General features: G+C 50.4%; 1 protein-coding gene across 1 annotated transcript in view; it reads right to left on the bottom strand.

Annotated features, from left to right (window-relative positions):
• LOC137531845 (haloacid dehalogenase-like hydrolase domain-containing 5) overlaps window positions 1-26,772 on the bottom strand; it is a 34,170-nt gene that overhangs the window by 4,990 nt on the left and 2,408 nt on the right. Inside the window, exons 2-7 of the mRNA XM_068251821.1 lie at window positions 10,778-10,975; window positions 10,401-10,513; window positions 8,197-8,290; window positions 7,591-7,624; window positions 4,709-4,883; window positions 2,063-2,251 (exon numbers count right to left, since the gene is read on the bottom strand). Of these exons, the coding sequence (XP_068107922.1) occupies window positions 2,063-2,251; window positions 4,709-4,883; window positions 7,591-7,624; window positions 8,197-8,290; window positions 10,401-10,513; window positions 10,778-10,975 (803 nt within the window). The remainder of the gene's footprint in view (window positions 1-2,062; window positions 2,252-4,708; window positions 4,884-7,590; window positions 7,625-8,196; window positions 8,291-10,400; window positions 10,514-10,777; window positions 10,976-26,772) is intronic.

Here is a 26,772-nt window from a genome sequence, read left to right as displayed (position 1 = left end):
TAAAGATTTATGACTGCATACTAGATTTCAGAGTCTGATGGGCATTTCTTTCATACATATATTATGATCTCCCTGCAGATGATCTTTTCTTGTTTATTATATATGTGGAATCTACATCTGCTGTGGCACTTATTATGGTGTTGTAATTTAGACTCAGTTTTTTCTGATTCGTGTATAAATATACAATATATATGACCAATGCTGATATAGAAAACTTCTGATATAATAAACTACTTTTCCTGGTCCCTGGGAGTTTACTCTAAAGGATTCTACTGTAGCATTGATCATGTGTTATTACTGGAGTTGGCAAATAATGAATATTATAAGAGACAATTTTTAGAGATTTGTAACGGTTTGGATTCACCCTAAAATTAAAGTGACAGATGACTGTTCCCATCAGTGGAGCATTGTGTCTGCTCAGTTTGAGGATTTCTTTATGGATAGTCCATGCTCAGTGAGCTCCCTCTATCTCTCGCCTCCAGAGACACATTGCCCATATGCAATTCACGTTTTCTCCTGAGATGATCTCTCCTCAATATCTCCTAGGCAGGGGATACATTTTCATATTCTCTTTAAAGTGGACCTGAACTCATAACTTCCTCTCTGCTCTAAAAGATACACAACAGCATAATAACTTTTAAACAAAAACATTTCTTTGTTACAGCTGATACAAATCCTAAAATAAATCTGCAGAGTTTCCACTTCCTGCTTTCATGGAAGCAGACATATTGCTTACTGCCTGTGCTTCCCAACTGGCTTTTCTGCTATTGGCAGTCAGGTGGCACAGGGAGAGATCAAATTACAGTGGTGATTAGTCACAGATGAGGGGGAACTAGACAGGCTAAACTCTCTAAATACATACAGTGTGCATTTCTCTACGTTTTCCTTCTGTCCCGTGCAAGAGGTTCAGGTCCACTTTAACCACTTGAGGATTGCAGTGGAAAAACCCCCTAAAGACCAGGCAATTTTAACTAAATGGGCCACTGCAGCTTTAAGGCCAAGCTGCAGGGCCGTACAACTCAGCACACAAGTGATTCCCCCCCCCCCCTTTTTCTACCCACCAACAGAGCTCTCTGTTGGTGGGGTCTGATTGGTGGGGTCTGTTTATGTTGTAATAAAAATATGTTACTTTTTAAAAAAATTTTTACTAATGTTTTTTTTCCTAAGAAATCCCTTCCCTCCCCCCAGCCGGCCAATCACGCGATCGGCTGTCATAGGCTTCTGCCTATGAGAGCCGATCGCTCTCTTGTCCCCCAGGGGGAGACTGAAGAGGGGGCGGAGCTCTTGTCCCCCTCGGAGACTGAAGAGGGGGCGGAGCTCCGCCCTCCGAGCAAGAGATGTGCGCGCAGCAATCTCATGCAAATTAGAGCCCCAGGACTTGACGCCAGTTGGCGTTAGGCGGTCCTGGGGCTGCCGCCACGACCACGCCATTGGCGTGCAGCAGTCATTTAGAAGTTAAAATAAACTTTTACAATGAAAGAGTACCTTATTCTTGGTGAAAAAGTGCTATCAAAATTATTTTGAGTATTTTCCTGCATGCTGGTGGTTTAAAAAGCATTTTATGACAAGTTGTGAGAAGTCAGGAGAGAGTGACTGGCATGCAGGCCTCGGGGTACACAGCACTGCGGTCACTGGCCTCGGGGTACACAGCACTGCGGTCACTGGCCTCGGGGTACACAGCACTGCGGTCACTGGCCTCGGGGTACACAGCACTGCGGTCACTGGCCTCGGGGTACACAGCACTACGGTCACTGGCCTCGGGGTACACAGCACTGCGGTCACTGGCCTCGGGGTACACAGCACTGCGGTCACTGGCCTCGGGGTACACAGCACTGCGGTCACTGGCCTCGGGGTACACAGCACTGCGGTCACTGGCCTCGGGGTACACAGCACTGCGGTCACTGGCCTCGGGGTACACAGCACTGCGGTCACTGGCATCGGGGTACACAGCACTGCGGTCACTGGCCTCGGGGTACACAGCACTGCGGTCACTGGCCTCGGGGTACACAGCACTGCGGTCACTGGCCTCGGGGTACACAGCACTGCGGTCACTGGTCATTACCCGATGGCGTAGAGCGTCTGCACGGGCTTGTTCCAGCGCAGCTTGGCCGCCTTGCTTCGGATGAGGTATTCTGCGTAGTGATAGGTCACCTGGCTGGGTTTCCCCATCAGCACTTCATATTTCAGCTCCTTTCCTGTAATCTTCTTATAGATGTTCTCCAGGCAAACCATAAATATGCCGTGACCAAACCTGAGAGACGAGAGATCGGTTACTGACAGATACGGGACGCGGAAACCGACATCCGCCAACAGACACTGATAGGCACATTATCCGGCCAATTAAATACTGCTTGAAGCTGGCCAATCACACCATTCTATCAGCTCTGAGTGACCCAATTCCAAGCTGTATGTAATTGGCATGCAATCCAGAATTATTAGTATCTCACCGATTATTCCAAAGTCAAATGTATTTCTAATTAGGAATGAGATTATACAGGCAGCTATAAATACCGCAACAGCACACTAGGGGGAGCAGCTTTTCCACAAATACAGAAACTCACAGGCCATTCAGTACCATCAGCAGCACACTAGGGGGAGCAGTTGCTCCACAGATACAGTAACTAAGGCTATCCAGGACTATTAGCAGTACAGTCTTGTACTCACACTGGAGAATCCTCCGCAGTGTTCAGTTCTGGGAAGTACAGCGTGTAAACAGATCCACCATGAAGAATCTCTAAACTAGGCTGCTTGGCTATACCAGAGTGTCTTTACAGCGCTCATTCACCAGACTGCCAGCTTAAAGAGAACCCGAGGTGGGTTTAAAGAATGTTATCTGCATACAGAGGCTGGATCTGCCTATACAGCCCAGCCTCTGTTGCTATCCCAAACCCCACTAAGGTCCCCCTGCACTCTGCAATCCCTCATAAATCACAGCCATGCTGTGAGGCTGTGTTTACATCTGTAGTGTCAGTCTCAGCTGCTCCCCCGCCTCCTGCATAGTTCCGGTCCCTGCCCCGTCCCTTCCCTCCAATCAGCAGGGAGATGCAGGCGGGGACTGGAGTTCTGCAGGAGGCGGGGAGAGCAGCAGACTGACACTATAGAGATAAACACAGCCAGCTCTGACAAGCTGTTTGTCAGCAGCGTGGCTGTGATTTATGAGGGATTGCACAGTGCAGGGGGACCTTAGGGGGGTTTGGGATAGTAACAGAGGCTGGGCTGTATAGGCAGATCCAGCCTCTGTATGCAGATAATATTCTTCAAACCCACCTCGGGTTCTCTTTAACAACTGCTGACTATCATTAAAGTGGATCAGAGATGAAAAACTAAGGAACTTGTCTATATATATCTTATCTAAAGTTTAGATAGTTTACACAGCATATCTAGCTGCAAACAACTTCAATAGTTTATGATTATTTATTCCTGTGATACGACAGCAGCCATGTTCTGATTGTCACAGTCTGAGGGCTGGAGATGCTATCAGCTTGCCTGTGTGTAAATTCAGTCCCTCCTCCTCCTCCCTCTGCCTCTGAAATCTCTGGCTAGTAACCTCCTCCTCCTTCCCAGACTGAGCTCCCATAAGCCCTTGCTACAGTGCCAAGGCACTCTAAAAAGCTGTGGGCGAGGTTTGTTTAGTTTGTAGGGATTTAGAATATTAAAACAAAACAAAACGTATTTGGCTTGAGAAATGCCCTATAAACTATATGAAAGAAACACAACTGTGCAATGAGTAAAACTTTATCTCGGATCCACTTTAAGGGAAACAGCAACAGAGCATGTGTAAGGGTTAAAGTGAGCCCGAGGTGAGTGTGATATGGAGGCTGCCATATTTCCTGTGAATCCGAGATGAACTTTTACTCATTCCATAATTGTGTTCCTTTCCTATATAGTTTATAGGGCATTCCTCAAGCCAAATCCTTTTTTTGTTTTAATACTCTAATTCCCTATAAACTAAACAAGCCACGCCCACAGGTTTTCAGAGAGCCAAGGCACTTTCAGACAATAGCAAGGGCTCATGGGAGCTCAGTCTGGGCAGGAGGAGGGGGAGGTATTACTAGCCAGAGATTTCAGAGGCAGAGGGGAGGAGGAGAGTGGATTAGTTTGTTTTGCTCAAGATACAGATACAGTGTCTGAATCACACCAGAAACTAGCATGCAGCTACTTGTCAGATCTGTCAGAAACCTTTACTCTTCATGCTTGTTCAGAGGCTATGGCTAAAAGTACTAGAGGCAGAGGATCAGCAGGGCAGCCAGGCTACTGGTATTGTTTAAAAGGAAAAAAAAATATGCCAGCCTCCATATAACTATCATCTCAAGTTCACTAAACTAAGTAGACAGTTACGGAGCACCTGGGAGGGGAGCTGGGCTCACGCTGGGCCAGTATACTAAGGTGATCGGGGCATAAACTGGACAGCTTGCATCATTCATGGCAAGTAGCCTCACAGCTGCAGAGGAGCGCTCTGTGCGCCAGCCACGCCCCCGCGATCTGTGCACCAGCCACGCCCCCGCGATCTGTGCGCCAGCCACGCCCCCGCGATCTGTAGGATGCCGCTGGAGGAGGAGTTATCAGTGAAGCACCTACAATTTTCGAAGTCTGCGATTTCTGGATGAATGGCGATTTGGCTTTGCAACCACTGATGCGATCTCGGAGCAATCACACCACTTTAAGTGGATCCACCCAGCATAGTGGCGTATAAATCTTGTCTCCTCACCTGGGTGATCGGGCCTCGGCCATCCACATCAGATCCATGTTACAGGCCAGCAGTGGGATGTGGGGGTGCAGAAAGGGCTGGTGCCGGTCCGCAGGGTATCCCCCCGTCAGCAGAACATCAATGATTATCTGAAGGTTGGTTTCCCATCTGATGGGCTCTCCGAACAGGACGACGGCTGGAAGAAGCAGAGAGTGGAGTTATTGCATCCGGCAGTCAGTGTATAATGCACAGACCCCTCCCTCCCATACAGTCATCCTGTGTCCTGATCTAGCTTATAGACTAACACAGCTGGACGAGGCAGTTATTGATTTATAAAGCGTGACCATATTCCATGGCGGTGACAGTAAGTGGAGAGTTATTGCACTTGTCAGTCAGTGATTACTATAATGCACAGCGGGGGGTGTTAGTAGGTAGAGAGCAGTAACAGGGTCATGCTACTGATTCTGGAGACCCCTGGAGGAAGTACAAGGGGCGGAGCGCTTCTACGGAGGCAGCAATCACACTTGTGGGGCCCACAGACAATTCCCAGCATGTGCTTTGCTGCACGAAAAATGCAACTGGTCTTCAACTCCACGTGTGCTTAATTCCAGGAGCCAGTCATCTCAGTGAGGAATTGCATGTTGTAGTACACAAGAGAAACAGAGACAGGCACTACAATCTCTAGTGCAAAGATAAAGACTCAGCAACAGAGAAAACTGTGTGCATCAAACACCAAGTTCAAATCTGATATTTATGGCTTTGCAAATCTGGCCTAATTGGCTTTTCATGAGGCAATGCTCATGCAAATATGCATTTGCCTTCGCATGCCAAGCTATGCAGGGTCCAAAACTAAAACAATTCCCCTACAGGGATTAGTTTGTGCAGCATTTAGCACTATCCAGGAGCGCCACGAGGCTCCCCATTGTCCCCATGCTTCACTCCTTTCACACGTGTTCGCTCCCAAGTTAATGCGCATGAAGCAGAACGCAATGGACGTTAAGGTAAGTGCCAGTTTTTAATTTTGGGAGGTGGGTGCGGACGGCTCTCCCCCCCCCCCCCCCCGGCCACGTTTGGGGGGCGCCTGCACCCCCCCTCCCTTCCGGGGTGCCGCTGTGTGGGTTCCAAGCAGTGAGAGGGCTTGGGGCCTTGCACCCCCTCCCACCCCTCCGTTTGGAGCATTGGGAAGCCTTCCCGTGGTGCTCCTGGATAGTGCAATGTAGCATTTACTAATTCCCGCAGGGCGACAGCTTTGCGGTATTAGTTTTAGACCCTGCATATGTTGGCATGCGAAAGTGAGTAAGGTCTCGGGATTAGCCAATAGGCCAAATTTGCAAAGCCAGATTTATCAGGTTTTAACATGGTGTTTGATGCACACATTCCTCTGCTGTAGTGTTTCCAAAGATAAATACTGCAGGATTATCTTTGTGACCGAGTCAGATACTCTTTATATACAAGTAGCGTGCTCAGATCATCATCCATGTATCTTGAGCAAAAGAAGAAACAGTTTGGCACTAGCAGCCATGTATAGTATATTTAAAAAAAAAAAAAAAAAAAAAAAAAAAAAAAAAAAAAAAAAAAAAAAAAAAAAATCGCACAAAAGTAAACATACCAGTGCGTTAGGGGACATCTCCTATTACCCTCTGTCACAATTTCACCGCTCCTCGCCGCATTAAAAGTGGTTAAAACAGTTTTAAAATGTTTGTTTATAAACAAACAAAATGGCCACCAAAACAGGAAGTAGGTTGATGTACAGTATGTCCACACATAGAAAATACATCCATACACAAGCAGGCTGTATACAGCCTTCCTTTTGAATCTCAAGAGATCATTTGTGTGTTTCTTTCCCCCTGCAGCTATCTTCCACTGAAGTGTCAGGCTGTTTCTTCCTGCAGAGTGCAGACAGCTCTGCCTGTATGTAATTCCTCAGTATGTGAAAGCCCAGCCAGCTCAGAGGAGGATTTATCCAGCTTGTAAAAGATAAGAGAGCAGAGAAGCTGCCACAATCTAAATAACACACACGGGAGTGTGCATAGAGGAGGGCTTGCATCACAGAACCACAACACTGAAGAAATTGGCAGCCTTCCAGACACAGGGCGACAAGTCAGACAGGGGAAAGATACGCTGATTTATTACAGTGATAGTGATAGTAGAAAGTGCTGCAGTAAGCCAGAACACATTAGAATAGGTTTTGGAACTTGTAGGATGGTAGAAAACAGGATGCATTTTTTGATACAGAGTCTCTTTAAGGGCCCTTTTCCACCAGAGCGTTTGCAATTCCTGAATCGCAAGCGATTTTAAAATCGCTACGGTTTGCTAAATAACATAGGAATTGCGGTAGGCAATTTCCACAACGTTTTTGCATTGTGGCTCCAGTGTGATCGCTGCCTTACATGTGAGAGGACGCTGTGGCTCCAGTGTGATTGCTGCCTTACATGTGAGAGGACGCTGTGGCTCCAGTGTGATTGCTGCCTTACATGTGAGAGGACGCTGTGGCTCCAGTGTGATCGCTGCCTTACATGTGAGAGGACGCTGTGGCTCCAGTGTGATTGCTGCCTTACATGTGAGAGGACGCTGTGGCTCCAGTGTGATCGCTGCCTTACATGTGAGAGGACGCTGTGGCTCCAGTGTGATCGCTGCCTTACATGTGAGAGGACGCTGTGGCTCCAGTGTGATCGCTGCCTTACATGTGAGAGGACGCTGTGGCTCCAGTGTGATTGCTGCCTTACATGTGAGAGGACGCTGTGGCTCCAGTGTGATCGCTGCCTTACATGTGAGAGGACGCTGTGGCTCCAGTGTGATTGCTGCCTTACATGTGAGGGGGCACCAGACAGGATGGGAAATTGCTTTTCACTTATACAGAAAATAGAATCAGCATTTCACAAGAGTTGGATAGAAATATTTACCATCTATCTTTGGCAGACTCACAGCTGTAGATGGCTGGAAAGGAATTAGAGGAAAGCTGGTCAGGAGAGAGCACATATATTCTGTATTGTGTACATATTCTGCAGGCGGCTTCACTGCAATATCAATAACAGGCAAATCTGTATAAGGGGACCTGCAGTGAGATACATATGGAGGCTGCCTTAGTCATTTCCTTTTAAACAATGCAGATTGCCTGGCTGTCCTGCTGATCCTCCGCCTCTCATACTCTTAGCCATAGCCCCTGAACAAGCATGCTGACTGACTGGATTAGCTGCATGCTTGTTCAGGTGTGGGATTCAGGCATTACAGCAGCCAAAGAGCTCGGCAAGGTTGCCAGGCAACTAGTATTGTTTAACAGGAAATACATATGGCAGCCTCCATATCCCTCTCACTTCAGGCGTCCTTTAAGAACACAGAAAAAATCATGAATCCCTCCATCAGTGTGTTTGGGATCAGCACTGCTGGAATGTATGAGAACTATAAACAGTTATGGGTTTGATTCATGCTGAAAATGGATTATTATTTATAAACCACCAATATATTCTGTGGCGCAGTACAAAGTAGAAGTTAAGTGATAAAGGGCTCACCAGAATCTTGGGTCTTCGCCGGTGATCCACCATGTCCAGGAAGGGATACGACTCGCACACAGAGTCCACCGTGATAGGATTGGAAAACCCTAAACTGATTTCTTAGTTAAGGAAAAACCACGCAGGTTGGCATAAAATGCAACAACCTCATTTTACTCAGTACATTAACACTTGTCACAAGGATCAGCACATTCTGGGGGCGATTTATCAAATGCATCCAACTGAAATGCTGCATGTACTCCAGGCCTACCATAACACTAAACCAGACTGGAGTATTACAAAGCATAACGAGAATAAAAACATAACCTTCTGGAGGGGAAATTCCGTGGTGAAATTAAACAGCAACAACTGATTGTACAGCATGATCATTATGTACAGAGAAACAAGGGCGAGATGAACACAAACCCAACTGTGAAGCATGGTGGTGGGTGTTTGACAGGGCACTGGTGCATTTCAGAAAAAATAAAATATATATATTTCCCCATGAAACAATGCAGATTGCCTGGCTGTCCTGCTGATCTTACAACACTTTTAGCCATAGCTCCTGAACAAGCATGCAGCAGATCAGGTGACTGAAGTGTGGCTGGATTAGCAGCATGCTTGTTTCAGGTGTGTGAGTCAGACACTACTGCAGCCAGAGAGATCAGCAGGGCTGCCAGGCAACTAGTATTGTGTAACTGGAAATAAATATGGCAGCCTCCATATACCTCTCACTTCAGGTGGGTTTTCATGTCCATTTTCACAATTATTTCCCATATAGTAATTCTCTGAACATGCTGATAATCACTTGGGATCAGCCTCACATGTCCTCTATCTATAGCAGTAAACCTGCACGCCAGGCTGAGCTCAGCAGCCATGGTGACAGCAGTCAGGTGTGTGCCCTGGAGGGGGGGGGGGGGCTATGAACTCTTGCGCCTAGGCTTCCTTTATCATCCTCAGAATCCCCTGGACTGCAGTCCCTGCATAGCCCTATCAGGACAGACCACTCGAGGCCCATACACACACACACACACACACACACACACACACACACACACACACACACACACACACACACGTCGGATTTCTGCGGACGGGTCGTTTGAACGTCCCGTCGTTCGCCCGCTAATGCGGGCGTGTGTACAGACTATCGTTCGCTTGATAAGAGTTTAAGCGATCCGCCCGGCGGATCGCTCAAACTCACTCTTATCAAGCGAACGATAGTCTGTACACACGCCCGCATTAGCGGGGCGAACGACGGGACGTTCAAACGACCCGTCCGCAGAAATCCGATGTGTGTATGGGCCTTTGTGATGACTTGGGATAGACTGACCATGATAACATCTGTAGGTGCTGAACACACAGATCATGGATGAGGTTTGTCAGCTGTAATTATCTCTATCAGCAGATAAGCCTTGTTCTGTCCACATTACAGCACACCTCTCAGAACTTCTCAGCAGAAAGTCACTCTTTGGACTGGAATTTACAGTCTGTAAATATTTACAAGGCAAGGAGCCTCCTTCATCCTGAAACATATTGACTGTCTGGTGCTTGTGGAGAACCACCTGAATGCAGAGCAAGTTTCATGACCCCTTCAAGGAATGGTCAGACAAATAAAATAAATAAGCGTTACTCACTTGGGGCTTCCTCCTTGCAGCGGACTGTCCCACGCTGACCGCTCGACTCTCCGCCAACGTCCCAGGCTCCTCGCATGGTGCAGAGGCCAACTTTGATGTCGTCCTTACTGCGGCTGCATGAAGCGCCGCTGTCAATCATGGCCACGTTGTACGTGGCTTGATGCGCAGGTGGTAGTAGTTCTGTGCCTGCACAGTACACCGCGGACAACATGGCCATGATATGACAGCGGCGCTTCACACAGGCGCAGTAAGGACGACCCCAAGGATCATCTTTGGAGCGTCAGTACTTACTACTGTGACTGTCTGCTTTCTCCATTTCAGCTCAGCAACCTGAACGTATGGACTTACTTGTGTACACTGTGTGACTGATCTCTGTACAGACATGCTGCTCTGCTACCCATGCCGCAGAAGTCACCAAACTCCTATGGCTGCTGAAACCTCTCAGCTGGGCAGCACATATAGATATTGATAATACACAAGGGGGGGGGGGGGGGGGGGGAAGACAGAGAGGGAGAGAGAGGGAGAGGGAGAGGGAGAGAGAGAGAGGAGGTTCATTGTGAGCTATGAGCAACAGCATGAAAAGGATACTATTTTGCTATATCCAGAACTGGACCTTGTCCCGATACCAGGACGGTTTTGTCGTGATACTGTCGGAAGACACGCAGTGGACTGTGTGACATCATCACTTGGTCCTGTGAGACCTGGAGGAACGCAAGAAGGAACATGGTTAGGCATACACAGACATGTCTATCCTGCAGTGACTCCGGTTCCTAGGGAACATGACCTACCCATACATGGATCTCTTCTAAGCTGTTTATCCTTTTATTACCAAGGTGCCCTTTGTAATCATCATAAACAGCAGGGAGGAGAGGGGAAAGGGGGGGGGGTGGAAGAAAAAAAAAAAGGGGGGCAGGGAGGAATAAGAAAAGGCGAGAGGAGTAAGGGCAGGAGGAGGATCTACTTACCGGCACTCCGAGGATGTTGGTCAGCTGGTCAGCTTTGGTTTGGCGCAGGCAGTTTCCAGCGTTTGTGACAAACACGACAGGCATCAGGAATTGGCCATGGCTGTTCACCAGCTTCTGGAAGGCTTTCTTTGCTGCTGGGATGGGAGATTTCCCTCGGAGAAGCACCCCATCAATATCAAACAAGAGCCCAAATGTCGGCTGTAAGAAACAAAGGGCGAGAGTGACCACACAGCTTTCCACTGCTTCTAGTAGTACAACACTAGTATGCTTGATACATTTGTGCCAAAACCTATTAGAATTCATCATCTACCCATTTCCAGGTGACAGGAAACAACTGGCTAAGCATATGGGGCCATAACCGACCTGTGTATGGTTAGCTTAGGAGACTTGCACCATGATAAACACTGTATAAAAAACAGTGCAAATCTAAACACCTGCCACCTAATACATTTTAAATAAAATGGATTTTTCATAGAGAAAATCTCAGTGGTACAAGATAAAGACCTACAGTTGTAGTACAAAAGGACAAACCCAGCATTTTTTTTTTCCTGGAGAGCGTACGGGTTTTCCATCCAGCCTATGGTGACATCTGGCCCAGCACACACCGGACCATCAGACGATCAGAGTAGACATTACGCTGTCTAATGCTGGCCATAGCAGGTCCAGCTCCAGTGGGAACACAGCCTCAGTTCACATTCTGAACCGAAACCACGATTTTGCCACATTTTGATTCCCATTCAAAAGAACGAGATTCACAGCACAATCGCCCCCAAAACGCTGCAAGCAGCACGTTAGGGATTTATGCAAATCACAAATGCTGCAGTGAGAAGGATCCCATAGGGATACATTAGCAGCAGTACTTGGCTGATCACCGGCGATTAGCAAAGAGATGAAAAGCTCTCAAGTGTGAAGCAGCCCTCAGCCAGAGGAAGGCAGGCCAGTCACCATACAGACAAGGAGGGACATCCAGTCTACAGCACATAATTGTCACATAAAGCATTTGGGAATCATACTCCTCACCTGGCAGTATCACCAGTCCACTGCTTCTTACACAACTGACGTTTTAGGTGCCCAGGCTAATACTGTCCGTAGGGGAAATATTTAGTCTGTGATACAAGTACTTTATGATGTAACCTGTAGAACAGGCTTGTCTGACTGACCCCGGCCCCTCCCTGTATCCTGGACACATCACACCTCCTGCAATTACCCCAGTGCAGTCTGGCCTTCCCAGAGCTCCCTGCAGAGCAAAGCATGGCTGCCCCCAGCCTCTCCCTGTATCCTGGGCACATCACAGCTCCTGCAATGACCCCAGTGCAGTCTGGCCTTCCCAGAGCTCCCTGCAGAGCAAAGCATGGCTGCCCCAAGCCTCTCCCTGTATCCTGGGCACATCACACCTCCTGCAATTACCCCAGTGCAGTCTGGCCTTCCCAGAGCCACCTGCAGAGCAAAGCATGGCTGCCCCCAGCCTCTCCCTGTATCCTGGACACACCACACCTCCTGCAATGACCCCAGTGCAGTCTGGGCTTCCCAGAGCTACCTGCAGAGCAAAGCATGGCTGACCCAAGCCTCTCCCTGTATCCTGGACACACCACACCTCCTGCAATTACCCCAGTGCAGTCTGGCCTTCCCAGAGCCACCTGCAGAGCAAAGCATGGCTGCCCCCAGCCTCTCTCTGTATCCTGGACACATCACAGCTCCTGCAATTACCCCAGTGCAGTCTGGCCTTCCCAGAGCTCCCTGCAGAGCAAAGCATGGCTGCCCCAAGCCTCTCCCTGTATCCTGGACACACCACAGCCCCTGCAATTACCCCAGTGCAGTCTGGCCTTCCCAGAGCTCCCTGCAGAGCAAAGCATGGCTGCCCCAAGCCTCCCCCTGTATCCTGGGCACATCACAGCTCCTGCAATTACCCCAGTGCAGTCTGGCCTTCCCAGAGCTCCCTGCAGAGCAAAGCATGGCTGCCCCAAGCCTCCCCCTGTATCCTGGGCACATCACAGCTTCTGCAATTACCCCAGTGCAGTCTGGCCTTCCCAGAGCTCCCTGCAGAGCAAAGCATGGCTGCCCCAAGCCTCTCCCTGTATCATGGGCACATCACAGCTCCTGCAATTACCCCAGTGCAGTCTGGCCTTCCCAGAGCTCCCTGCAGAGCAAAGCATGGCTGCCCCAAGCCTCTCCCTGTATCATGGGCACATCACAGCTCCTGCAATTACCCCAGTGCAGTCTGGCCTTCCCAGAGCTCCCTGCAGAGCAAAGCATGGCTGCCCCAAGCCTCTCCCTGTATCATGGGCACATCACAGCTCCTGCAATTACCCCAGTGCAGTCTGGCCTTCCCAGAGCTCCCTGCAGAGCAAAGCATGGCTGCCCCAAGCCTCTCCCTGTATCATGGGCACATCACAGCTCCTGCAATTACCCCAGTGCAATCGGGCCTCCCCAGAGCAAAGCATGGCTGCCCCAAGCCCCTCCCCCTGTATCCTGGACACACCACAGCCCCTGCAATGACCCCAGTGCAGTCTGGCCTTCCCAGAGCTCCCTGCAGAGCAAAGCATGGCTGCCCCAAGCCTCTCCCTGTATCATGGGCACATCAAAGCTCCTGCAATTACCCCAGTGCAGTCTGGCCTTCCCAGAGTCACCTGCAGAGCAAAGCATGACTGATCCCCCATCACCCAGGACAGGACAGCCAAAGGAAAATAAATATGTCAGCCTCCGTAACCCACTCCATTCAGGTGTGCTCTAAGGGTATACAATAGAGACTATCCAGTAAAAATCCAACCCAGCCACTCGCATTTTGGACTTGAGGCAAAATTCAGAAAAACTGTCAGAATCAAAAACCAGCAAAGGCCCGATGCACACCAAAAATCAATAAGCGTAATCGGAAAGTATAGCATTTCTTGAAACAATTTTCCTAAGCGATTCCCTGCATTTTGCTAGCCATTTTTGAAACAAGTTTAGAGATTTCTGGAGCGTTTGCGATAAGCAGAAGTACACCATGAGCAGGAAGTGATCAGCTTAACGCCCCCCCCCCCCCCCCCCCATTGCTTTTTAGAGCAATTTTCCACTTTTCCTATACTTTACATTGAGGCCTAATCTCTTCAAAATGCTGCAGGACCCGATCCCACAGGAATACATCAGCCAAGCAGTGTTTGGATCGCTAGCGATTCCCTACACACTAGATGAAGCAGTTCAGAAGATTATACTAAACCCCATAAGACACCATCTATGACCGCTTCCTCCTCCAAAACAACCACAATTCCCATTTGCTGGAGCACAAAACAGTCTTTGTTCTATAAAAGGTGTTTGTCTTGTAACTGGTGTAATTATCCCGTCCCTAGGATGGGCGACCAGACCTAACGAGGGTTCCTGGTAACGATTACACCTGTAGCCATTTCATTCAATGAATGGAGGGGGCTTATGAGTAGAGGAAACAAAAGTGTGAAAATCGCAACCCCACTGACCCCCAACGTCAAAACAAAATCATGACATTTAGCTTCAGGCCAGCAACCCACTACAATATACACAACCTGCCAGAACACACCCCTGACACTGTATGCAGACAGCAGGCCAGGGGAACCCTACACACAGGAGACACTGACCAGCCAGCAACGCTACAATATACACATCACACCCTGCCTGACACTGTATGCAGACAGCAGGCCAGGGGAACCCTACACAGAGGAGACACTGACCAGCAACGCTACAATACACCCCTACCTGACATGTAAGCAGACAGCAGGCCAGGGGAACCCTACACAGAGGAGACACTGACCAGCCAGCAACACTACAATATACACATCACACCCTGCCTGACACTGCATGCAGACAGCAGGCCAGGGGAACCCTACACAGAGGAGACACTGACCAGCCAGCAACACTACAATATACACATCACACCCTGCCTGACACTGCATGCAGACAGCAGGCCAGGGGAACCCTACACAGAGGAGACACTGACCAGCCAGCAACACTACAATATACACAACACACCCTGCCTGACACTGTATGCAGACAGCAGGCCAGGGGAACGCTACACAGAGGAGACACTGACCAGCCAGCACATCACACCCTGCCTGACACTGTATGCACACAGCAGGCCAGGGGAACGCTACACAGAGGAGACACTGACCAGCCAGGCACACACTACAATATACACATCACACCACTGCCTGACACTGTGCATGCACACAGCAGGCCAGGGGAACCCTACACAGAGGAGACACTGACCAGCCAGGCACACACTACAATATACACATCACACCCTGCCTGACACTGTATGCAGACAGCAGGCCAGGGGAACGCTACACAGAGGAGACACTGACCAGCCAGCACATCACACCCTGCCTGACACTGTATGCACACAGCAGGCCAGGGGAACCCTACACAGAGGAGACACTGACCAGCCAGCACATCACACCCTGCCTGACACTGTATGCACACAGCAGGCCAGGGGAACCCTACACAGAGGAGACACTGACCAGCCAGGCACACACTACAATATACACATCACACCACTGCCTGACACTGTGTATGCAGACAGCAGGCCAGGGGAACCCTACACACAGGAGACACTGACCAGCCAGCAACACTACAATATACACAACACACCCTGCCTGACACTGTATGCAGACAGCAGGCCAGGGGAACCCTACACAGAGGAGACACTGACCAGCCAGCAACACTACAATATACACATCACACCCTGTCTGACACTGTGCATGCAGACAGCAGGCCAGGGGGACCCTACACAGAGGAGACACTGACCAGCCAGCAACACTACAATATACACAACACACCCTGCCTGACACTGTATGCAGACAGCAGGCCAGGGGAACCGTACACAGAGGAGACACTGACCAGCCAGGCACACACTACAATATACACATCACACCCTGCCTGACACTGTGCATGCACACAGCAGGCCAGGGGAACCCTACACAGAGGAGACACTGACCAGCCAGGCACACACTACAATATACACATCACACCCTGCCTGACACTGTATGCAGACAGCAGGCCAGGGGAACGCTACACAGAGGAGACACTGACCAGCCAGCACATCACACCCTGCCTGACACTGTGCATGCACACAGCAGGCCAGGGGAACCCTACACAGAGGAGACACTGACCAGCCAGCAACACTACAATATACACATCACACCCTGCCTGACACTGTGCATGCAGACAGCAGGCCAGGGGGACCCTACACAGAGGAGACACTGACCAGCCAGCAACACTACAATATACACATCACACCCTGCCTGACACTGTGCATGCAGACAGCAGGCCAGGGGTACCCTACACAGAGGAGACACTGACCCCGGCCAGCAACACTACAATATACACAACACACCCTGCCTGACACTGCATGCAGACAGCAGGCCAGGGGAACCGTACACAGAGGAGACACTGACCAGCCAGGCACACACTACAATATACACATCGCACCCCTGCCTGACACTGTGTATGCAGACAGCAGGCCAGGGGAACCCTACACAGAGGAGACACTGACCCGGCCAGCAAGACATAATACTATATCGCTGTCACAGGATGATGTAATGTCACACACTGTACACCATGGACAGGACTTCCCAGAAAACTGGTGACAGCTAAACCTGCTCAACCAGATACAATCACAGTCAAGCAGCTGGTTAGTGTCCTTGTAAGGCGAGACCGCCACTTCAGCTGGACCACATACTGCCGGCACGAGTGCACAATGTAGTGTCCGCTCCCATGGACAAGTGGAGCCCGGGGCGCATGAGCTTCAACATGTAGGTTACATGAGTCATCCGCTCTTCTGGGGGGAACAACAAACACCGCAGGACTTAACGTAACATTTTAGTCACTGAAAACCCTGAAAGGTGTGACCCAGCTGGTTGTTTCTGACACCGGGGGAGGGGTTGGAGTGTGATGAAACATGCTAGTTGCAGGATCTGGGTGGTAACAACCATCCTGAGCAGGTTATGTGTATACAGGCTGCAGACACACTGCCCCGTACACAGTGAATCCAGCGCAGGAGATTTGGGCGCACAGGGAGTAACTTCGGTGCCGTCAGAAGATGGAGTTGAAGTTACTTATAAAAACACAATCATTCGGCCTTCAGCAATAGCTGCAAGCCGAATTATATCATTCCCCCCCATCCATGGCGGCCTGGAGGGGGAATAGTATTTAATGTCGCCGGGACTTGTGCAGCAGCAGGATCAGCCATATACCAGCTGTATCCTGCACCCAAGTCTCCCGGCGCCAATTCATCTCGTATGCATACTGCCCCGGGTCCGCAGGTAGGACAAGGAGAGCAGCGGGCAAAAGATTAACCCTTCCACACCAGAAACTCCAACACTGACCATTCAGGACACAACTAGTGACACTCACAGCTTACAGGAACATGCAGTCCATAAATCAGCGATATGTGGTGCATGAACCCCCAGCTCGCCAGGCAGCCGTGCCGATCCCGGCGCACAGCTCGCCAGGCAGCCGTGCCGATCCCGGGCGCACAACTCGCCAGGCAGCCGTGCCGATCCCGGGCGCACAACTCGCCAGGCAGCCGTGCCGATCCCGGGCACAGCTCGCCAGGCAGCCGTGCCGATCCCGGGCGCACAGCTCGCCAGGCAGCCGTGCCGATCCCGGGCGCACAGCTCGCCAGGCAGCCGTGCCGATCCCGGGCGCACAGCTCGCCAGGCAGCCGTGCCGATCCCGGGCGCACAGCTCGCCAGGCAGCCGTGCCGATCCCGGGCGCACAGCTCGCCAGGCAGCCGGCAGATCCCGGCGCACAGCTCGCCAGGCAGCCGTGCCGATCCCGGGCGCACAGCTCGCCAGGCAGCCGTGCCGATCCCGGGCGCACAGCTCGCCAGGCAGCCGTGCCGATCCCGGGCGCACAGCTCGCCAGGCAGCCGTGCCGATCCCGGGCGCACAGCTCGCCAGGCAGCCGTGCCGATCCCGGGCGCACAGCTCGCCAGGCAGCCGTGCCGATCCCGGGCGCACAGCTCGCCAGGCAGCCGTGCCGATCCCGGGCGCACAGCTCGCCAGGCAGCCGTGCCGATCCCGGGCGCACAGCTCGCCAGGCAGCCGTGCCGATCCCGGGCGCACAGCTCGCCAGGCAGCCGTGCCGATCCCGGGCGCACAGCTCGCCAGGCAGCCGTGCCGATCCCGGGCGCACAGCTCGCCAGGCAGCCGTGCCGATCCCGGGCGCACAGCTCGCCAGGCAGCCGTGCCGATCCCGGGCGCACAGCTCGCCAGGCAGCCGTGCCGATCCCGGGCGCACAGCTCGCCAGGCAGCCGTGCCGATCCCGGGCGCACAGCTCGCCAGGCAGCCGTGCCGATCCCGGGCGCACAGCTCGCCAGGCAGCCGTGCCGATCCCGGGCGCACAGCTCGCCAGGCAGCCGTGCCGATCCCGGGCGCACAGCTCGCCAGGCAGCCGTGCCGATCCCGGGCGCACAGCTCGCCAGGCAGCCGTGCCGATCCCGGGCGCACAGCTCGCCAGGCAGCCGTGCCGATCCCGGGCGCACAGCTCGCCAGGCAGCCGTGCCGATCCCGGGCGCACAGCTCGCCAGGCAGCCGTGCCGATCCCGGGCGCACAGCTCGCCAGGCAGCCGTGCCGATCCCGGGCGCACAGCTCGCCAGGCAGCCGTGCCGATCCCGGGCGCACAGCTCGCCAGGCAGCCGTGCCGATCCCGGGCGCACAGCTCGCCAGGCAGCCGTGCCGATCCCGGGCGCACAGCTCGCCAGGCAGCCGTGCCGATCCCGGGCGCACAGCTCGCCAGGCAGCCGTGCCGATCCCGGGCGCACAGCTCGCCAGGCAGCCGTGCCGATCCCGGGCGCACAGCTCGCCAGGCAGCCGTGCCGATCCCGGGCGCACAGCTCGCCAGGCAGCCGTGCCGATCCCGGGCGCACAGCTCGCCAGGCAGCCGTGCCGATCCCGGGCGCACAGCTCGCCAGGCAGCCGTGCCGATCCCGGCGCACAGCTCGCCAGGCAGCCGTGCCGATCCCGGCGCACAGCTCGCCAGGCAGCCGTGCCGATCCCGGCGCACAGCTCGCCAGGCAGCCGTGCCGATCCCGGCGCACAGCTCGCCAGGCAGCCGTGCCGATCCCGGCGCACAGCTCGCCAGGCAGCCGTGCCGATCCCGGCGCACAGCTCGCCAGGCAGCCGTGCCGATCCCGGCGCACAGCTCGCCAGGCAGCCAGCCTATCCCGGCACATCTGCAGGTGTAATACCGTCATGCTGAATATGAGGGAATGGCTGCGGTATTGTCTGTACATAAAAACGTACACAAAAACACTAGTTATTTATGAAGACAGATGAGCCGTCCATCCCCCAGCATAGCCTGGCTTGTCTGCTATGTGCTGCCTCAGCCTTTCTCCTCAGAGCACCAGCCATATAAGAGGAGCATCTTCATTGTCAACAAGACTGAAGCCTCCTATTTATAGAGCCCTCGCTACAAAGCAGCTCACAAGAAAAATGCCACACTGGGGGTGTTCGCTTCAGGCCAGCCAGCTGTAAAGCCTGCTACACACTCGCAATGTATATTGGCCAATCACGCCACTGACATGGAGGCGGTAAACCTGGTCAGTGATAGTCCTATCATAAAGTGTGTGCCAGGCTGTAGAGGACCAAAAGTCTGAAACAGGCTGTCTACATGTGGGTTTGATATGGCTGTGTAAAACTTAAAGCTATAGGCTTGCTATATACCAGCGGTTCTGGATGCTTGCTTGGCTTCACAAGAGCGAAAAGGGATAATTTGCATATTTAGTAGGGCATTGTGGGTAACCACAAATGTTCACTTATAACTGAATTATTGCAAATTTCCTTCTGTTTTGAGAAGGCAATTACACCAAAGCTTTGCTTTTTTAGTAGGAGGGCTTTTTGGTTCCTTTTATCCCCCTATATATTCCTAGTAGTTTGGGTCACCCTGAGCTGCTTGGTTACTCTCCAGGCTATAGAGATGTGAGATGTAGAAGCTGGCCTCCCAGGTCTCCTGCAGTATCCAGGAAGGTGCCAACCCAGCTATATACACTCCTGGAGGACAGATTCCACGCAGGGGTATCACACAGCACATCAGTATCCATGTCACGGAGGCAGTGACACCAGGCAGATTACCGAGAGATTTCATGCTGATCAGAGAGAGATCTGTCCATACACCGCTAGATCTAAGGGCACCTGTCATCACTGCCACTCTCTTACAGGAAGGAAGTGGAGGGGTAGAATCAGGCAGCTTTAGCGGTGGCGACTGACAATGAACGTTGGATCAATCATTTCATTGAGAGTTTTTCCAGAATGATCACTGTGATTGAATCGAATTGAACTATATAATTGGTAGATAAGATGAAAAACTTTAAGCGAGTTTGAACAAGGGATGAAGGTCGGTACAGAAGAGCTGGTGCATCTCTGAAACGATAACTCACATCACACCTTATCAACGATATCACACCTTATCAGAGTAGCATAGCGAGCACTACAAACTTATGCCTGCTAATTGGCAAAGGCACTCGTCGTCCTGCCCTGAGTCTCTGCGGGTTCCTAGCGCTCCCTATGCTACTCTGATAAGGCGTTATCTCTTTGATAAGGTGTGATATTTGAGTTATCACAGTTTAGTGAATCAAGCCTACAGTCTGCAGCAACAGAAGGGCAACAACACGCCAAATTACAGTCAATGCAGGTGCATCACAAAGCAGATCCCAACACACTCTGCAAAGGATGGGCTTTAGCAGCAGGAGACCATCAAGAGTGCCTTTGGTATCACAGAAAAATAGCAAAAGACACCCGTTGTGGACCCTTGTCACCATGCTCAGTCTTAAATTGGTTTGAGGAACAGAGTTTGTCGTGCTTCCATGGCCAGCTCAGTCCCCTGACCTCAATCCTATTGAGCATTTGTGGGACGAAGAAGATCGATTAATTCAAAGCTTTGAAACGCCCCCATCCAATCTGACCCAATATAGTTCAGCCATTATGTCAGTATGGGCAACATTCCTCAGCAACGGTATCAGCATCTTGTAGAGTCCATGTCAAGAAGTATATCAGCTGTGATCACAGCTAAAGGTAGACCAACTCATTATTAGAGGGTGTTTTGGGGCCTCTCCGTGTACATGGGCATATTTTCAGATGGTGAAGGAGAAGGATTGTTCCATTTTTTTGTTTTCCTGGAGGAGGCAGCTGTAATAAATAACCTTCAAAATACTAATGTCTGCGCTGATAAGTCTTGGAGACCCTGTTAGCAGCCAATGTTCATCCTACTGGAGTGGGTCTGTGCCCAGCCAGCCGCGATGGCAAGATAGTGACTGCTTATAGTTCTTTTCTCCATTACTATAGGCTGCATATCCGAGTAATGTTAGTAACCAAATATTGGGATATTTTGTGGTACTATTCTGTATACGGTTTTATATAGCTATGTATATTAGATATCTTTCCAAGACAGACAGTGGAATGTATACCTATGAAGCTGGTTGTGATTTCATTTAATGTATCATTTCGTTATACAAGTTCCTGTTTTTCTTCACCCCCCCCCCCCCCCCCCAAAAAAATAAAACACTGGCCAAATGTTTCCAAGAAATGCTTGCCAGACACTGGGGTGTATTCCTAAACAACAGTAAGCAGAGTAATCTGCACAAAGTATTCTACAGCACAAGGAGTAGAGCAGAATGTATGGCGTGTCGTCATGTTGTAACACTTTACTCAAGATGTTCTGCATTCCACAGTTTCATGAATACACCCCAATTGTCACAGAAAAGTACTGATGGAATCACTGGTATTTATAAAGCATTTATTCAGAGAGCGGGAATAACAGGCTATGTACAGGAGCCTTCACACTACAGCTGCTCTCTAACCACTGCACAGAACTAAGTATTTATATTACAGCTCATGACCGACCGGAGACCGCTGCACAACCACTGCGGCCTGTGCCATTGGCAGCAGAGGACGTCACATTGTTGCTCTGGTTTAGTTAAAGGGAACCTAAAGTGAGGCTGACATTTATTTCCTGTTAAACAGTACCAGTTGCCTGGCAGTCCTGCTGATCTCTTTGGCTGCAGTAGTGTCTGAACCACACTAGAAACAAGCATGCAGCTAATAAGTCAGTCAGAACACCTGATCCGCACGCTTGTTTAGGGGCTGTGGCTAGAAGTATTATTAGAGGCGGAGGATCAGCAGCAGGGCTGTGGAGTCGGAGTTGAGGAATCGGATGATTTTTGTACAAAATCCACAGCCCTGGTAAGTAGCATGCTGGGTACACACGGTGCGTTCCCGCACTCGATTCCCGATCGATTCGTTTATTTCCGACATGTCCGATTCGCGTTTCGAGGGATAGTTAGGGCGATTTGCCATACTTTACATGGCATTTGACATAAAAATCATCGAAATGCGCTCGGAAATAATCGAATCGCCAACCTCCATATCCCTTTCGCTTTGAGCAGAGTAGTTTATACACAGAACTAGGAAAACAACAACATTGCTGCTACCTTACATCTCCTCACCGGGGCAATACACGGGTACAGTGCTACCTTACATCGCCTCACCGGGGCAATACACGGGTACAGTGCTACCTTACATCGCCTCACCGGGGCAATACACGGGTACAGTGCTACCTTACATCGCCTCACCGGGGCAATACACGGGTACAGTGCTACCTTACATCGCCTCACCGGGGCAATACACGGGTACAGTGCTACCTTACATCGCCTCACCGGGGCAATACACGGGTACAGTGCTACCTTACATCGCCTCACCGGGGCAATACACGGGTACAGTGCTACCTTACATCGCCTCACCGGGGCAATACACGGGTACAGTGCTACCTTACATCTCCTCACCGGGGCAATACACGGGTACAGTGCTACCTTACATCTCCTCACCGGGGCAATACACGGGTACAGTGCTACCTTACATCTCCTCACCGGGGCAATACACGGGTACAGTGCTACCTTACATCTCCTCACCGGGGCAATACACGGGTACAGTGCTACCTTACATCTCCTCACCGGGGCAATACACGGGTACAGTGCTACCTTACATCTCCTCACCGGGGCAATACACGGGTACAGTGCTACCTTACATCTCCTCACCGGGGCAATACACGGGTACAGTGCTACCTTACATCTCCTCACCGGGGCAATACACGGGTACAGTGCTACCTTACATCTCCTCACCGGGGCAATACACGGGTACAGTGCTACCTTACATCTCCTCACCGGGGCAATACACGGGTACAGTGCTACCTTACATCTCCTCACCGGGGCAATACACGGGTACAGTGCTACCTTACATCTCCTCACTGGGGCAATACACGGGTACAGTGCTACCTTACATCTCCTCACTGGGGCAATACACGGGTACAGTGCTACCTTACATCTCCTCACTGGGGCAATACACGGGTACAGTGCTACCTTACATCTCCTCACTGGGGCAATACACGGGTACAGTGCTACCATGTTCTTAAAGGACATCCGAGGTAGAAATAAAAACTGATGAGAGAAACCATTGCATCTATCCTCAGTGTTCTAAAAATGACTTTTTTAGATTAAGTTTTTAATGTTTCATTGTCTTTGCTCAATGACCCCTTCGTTACAGTATGTCAGAGCTCAAATCTATGAATTGTTCACCTTTATCTCTTTCCTGCCCCCAGAATCCATTTACTGACAGGAAAGTGTTTTATGGCTGTAATTACTTATCAGTGAGGGTTATGCTATAGGCTGACCCAGTCCGGCCCAGACAGAAACTGTCAGTTGCATACCTGATGTTCTTTCAGGCAGAGGGGGAAGAAAAAAAAAAAAAAAGAAAAAAAAAAGGGGGGGGGGGGAACACAGCCTAGTTATTAGTGCTTGGCACTGTTCATACACGTCTATCTCATCATGTCACATGTCAGCTTGGGGAACAGCACAACAACACTTACAATTTACATGAGCATTAAAAATTTAAATTCTACATTTGTTAAAAATGTACATGGTACATGGTGGCATAATGGATAGTGCTCTCGCCTTGCAGCACTGGGTCCCCAGTTCGAATCCCAGCCAAGTCAACATGTGCAAGGAGTTTATATGTTCTCCCCGTGTCTGCATGGGTTTCCTCTGGGCACTTCAGTTTCCTCCCACAGTCCAAAAACATACAGATAAGTTAATTGGCTTCCCTCTAAATTGGCCCTAGACTATGATACATGCACTACACAATACATACATAGACTTAGGACTATGGTGGGATTACATTGTGAGCCCCTCAGAGGGACAGTTAGTGACAAGACAATATACTCTGTACAGCGCTGCGTAATAGGTCGGCGCTATATAAATGCTAACTAATAGAATAATAATTTCACCCTTTGCAACCATGGCGACTGTACACAAGAGGGCTATAAAATATTGGCTGCAGGCAGAAACCCTGGCTAATCTTGCACAGCTAAACACATCCAGCACTGCAGCACGGTGACAGCTCCAACATGTTCTTCTCAGAGATCCCATGGAATAACCGACTATACACACACACAAACTAAACTGTACAATCATTTGCCAGAATTGTTCTGCAATGTATAGCTCTGGTCTGAAAAGGATTCATTTCACTTTTAAAAAAAAAAGCAAGAACTGATAGGACATTCTGATACCTTCAATAAAACTTTTGAAACTAACTAAAAAAGCAAGACTATAAATTAAACAGCTCCAAAAATTATGGTATGCTTACAAAAAAATCTGGACCACTTGTGACCGCCTTAAAATCAGCGCATACAAATGAGCAACACTGACCAAACGTCATTACCCGGCACACAAGTGGTTTAAATGACAATTTCACAGAGATATTCCAAACAATTTTATGTTGTAGCTACGTAATATTTTGGTGTAATTAGTTGACACTATAAATACAATAAATACATTTGGGTTATTAAAATACTGGGCATGCAAGCTGATTTCACACGACGTATGTACATGCTCTGGAGCAGGGGTCAGAAACTTTTTTGGCTGAGAGAGCCATAAACGCCATATATTTTAAAATCAAGAAGTTTTAAATCAGGATTATACAATTTATTGGCTAACCAAAAATGAATAAAAATAAGCAAGCTTTCTGCCTTGCAGCCTTCGTCTGGCTTATATATGTTACGGCCAGAACCCGAAGTTTGGCCACTTCTAGTCCTGGCCGGCCAATGCGCGAAGTGGCCGCTGCGCTGCGGCCTATGTTAGAAATGGAATTATTCCTCTGACAATGTATCTTCTGGCCGCAGCGCAGCGGCCAAACGTAGAACAACTTAGTTCATTTAATGCAATTCAGCCGGCGGCAATGTAACAATTCAAGCCGCCGGCTTTTTCTCTGCATCTCTCTCTCTCCTTCCCCCCCCCCCCTCTCTCTCCTATGGGCAGCCGGGTGGGGACACGAGTGTCCCCCCGGAGTCGTTCGTCGCGGCAGGGGAATCCTGCCGTTCTTGCAGAGCGGGTGCTGGCAGAAGCGATGTCTGCAGCCTCCCCGCTCTGCTGCCCCTGCTGCGACGAACGACTCCCGGGGACACGCATGTCCCCGCCTGCTGCCCATAAGAGGAGGAGAGAGAGGCAGAGAAAAAGCCGGCGGCTTGAATTGTTACATTGCCGCCGGCTGAATTGCATTAAATGAACTAAGTTTGTTCTATGTTTGGCCGCTGCGCTGCGGCCAGAAGATACATTAACCTCAGAGGAATCAATCCATTTCTAACATTGGCCGAGCGGCCACTTCGCATATTGGCCGGCCAGAACCCGAAGTGGCCGGCCAGAACTAGAAGTGGCCAAACTTCGGGTTCTGGCCGTAACATATATAAGCCAGACGAAGGCTGCAAGGCAGAAAGCTTGCTTATTTTTATTCATTTTTAGTTAGCCAATAAATGGCATCATCCTGATTTAAAACTTCTTGCTTTTACTGATGGCTAACACGGTACAATACCCTACTGCTACTAATATTTTAAAATGTAATTCTTTGAGAGCCATACAATAGGTTTCATACTGGGCCAGTAGGGCTCACTTCCCTGTTGGCATAGTGATGTGTATACAGTTAATCCACTGGGCAGAGGAAGTGTTATGCTGGGAATACACAGCTCCATTCTGAGCTGATAAGATGGTTAGATAGATAATTTCCCACAGGTCTGATCACCGTTCGATCGTTTTGCCGCTCGATTTGTCATTGAAGTGAATTGATAAACGATAAGAAAAACGATTGGGTGCAGAATCGAGCCGTGTATTCCCAGCATTAGACACGTCCTCAGCTTCTCGTTTTGTTGACGAATTTTCTTTTTTTTGGGGTGGGAGCAACATGGAACTGTGAACCTACATGGGGTGTATTGGAAAATTCAGTCAACTGTGGCATGAACGCTGGTAATCAATGGGAAACAGTAAGCTGCCATTTATTAAACTGTGGGACGTGGTGGATCTCCGTGATAAACGTTGTGCACAGCCGCTGGCATCTACACCGACCCTTAGAGCCAGAGCCTTCAGTCATGCTGCCCCCACACTTTGTAACTCTTTCCCACACCCAGGCAGAACAGCTCCAACCCGGAAACCATTTAACCTCCCGGGTGTTCAACTTTCCCAGGATTTCTGTGCAAAAAGTGATACAATTTATTTTTAAAACTTTTTTTTTTCTGTAACTTGCCAAAATGTGTTAAGCAAGGGTCTAGTATACGGTGCAGGAGAGTATTGATGTGTATGCACGATTATACTGTTCACAGCATGTTTTTATGTACGGACATATCTGTCCATACCGCTAGGCAGGTTAATACACACCAGGTTTCTCGCGGTCCTCCAAGTGTCCCCCCCCCACCCTCTGAAAGATCTGCAACTGGAACTCCCGCCGTAGCTACTGTACATGCGAGCTCCCACCTGCACTCACTTGGCCAGGAGCGGTCTGTGCATGCGCAGCTCATATAGACCTGTAACTAGGCCTGTGCAGACCTCTCCCAGCCAGGAGTGCGCAATGGAGGAGCCCTCACCTGCACAGTAGCTGTGACTAGGCCTACAGATCTTTCTGAGGAGACAGTGGCACATTGGAGTGAAGCAGGTGGTTTCAGCGCATGGCACT

This window comes from Hyperolius riggenbachi, chromosome 9 (genome assembly GCF_040937935.1).
Source record: "Hyperolius riggenbachi isolate aHypRig1 chromosome 9, aHypRig1.pri, whole genome shotgun sequence".
Taxonomy (NCBI): Eukaryota; Metazoa; Chordata; class Amphibia; order Anura; family Hyperoliidae; genus Hyperolius; species Hyperolius riggenbachi.
Note: the sequence above shows the minus strand (reverse complement) of the source record. Positions and strands in the feature narration are given on the sequence as shown.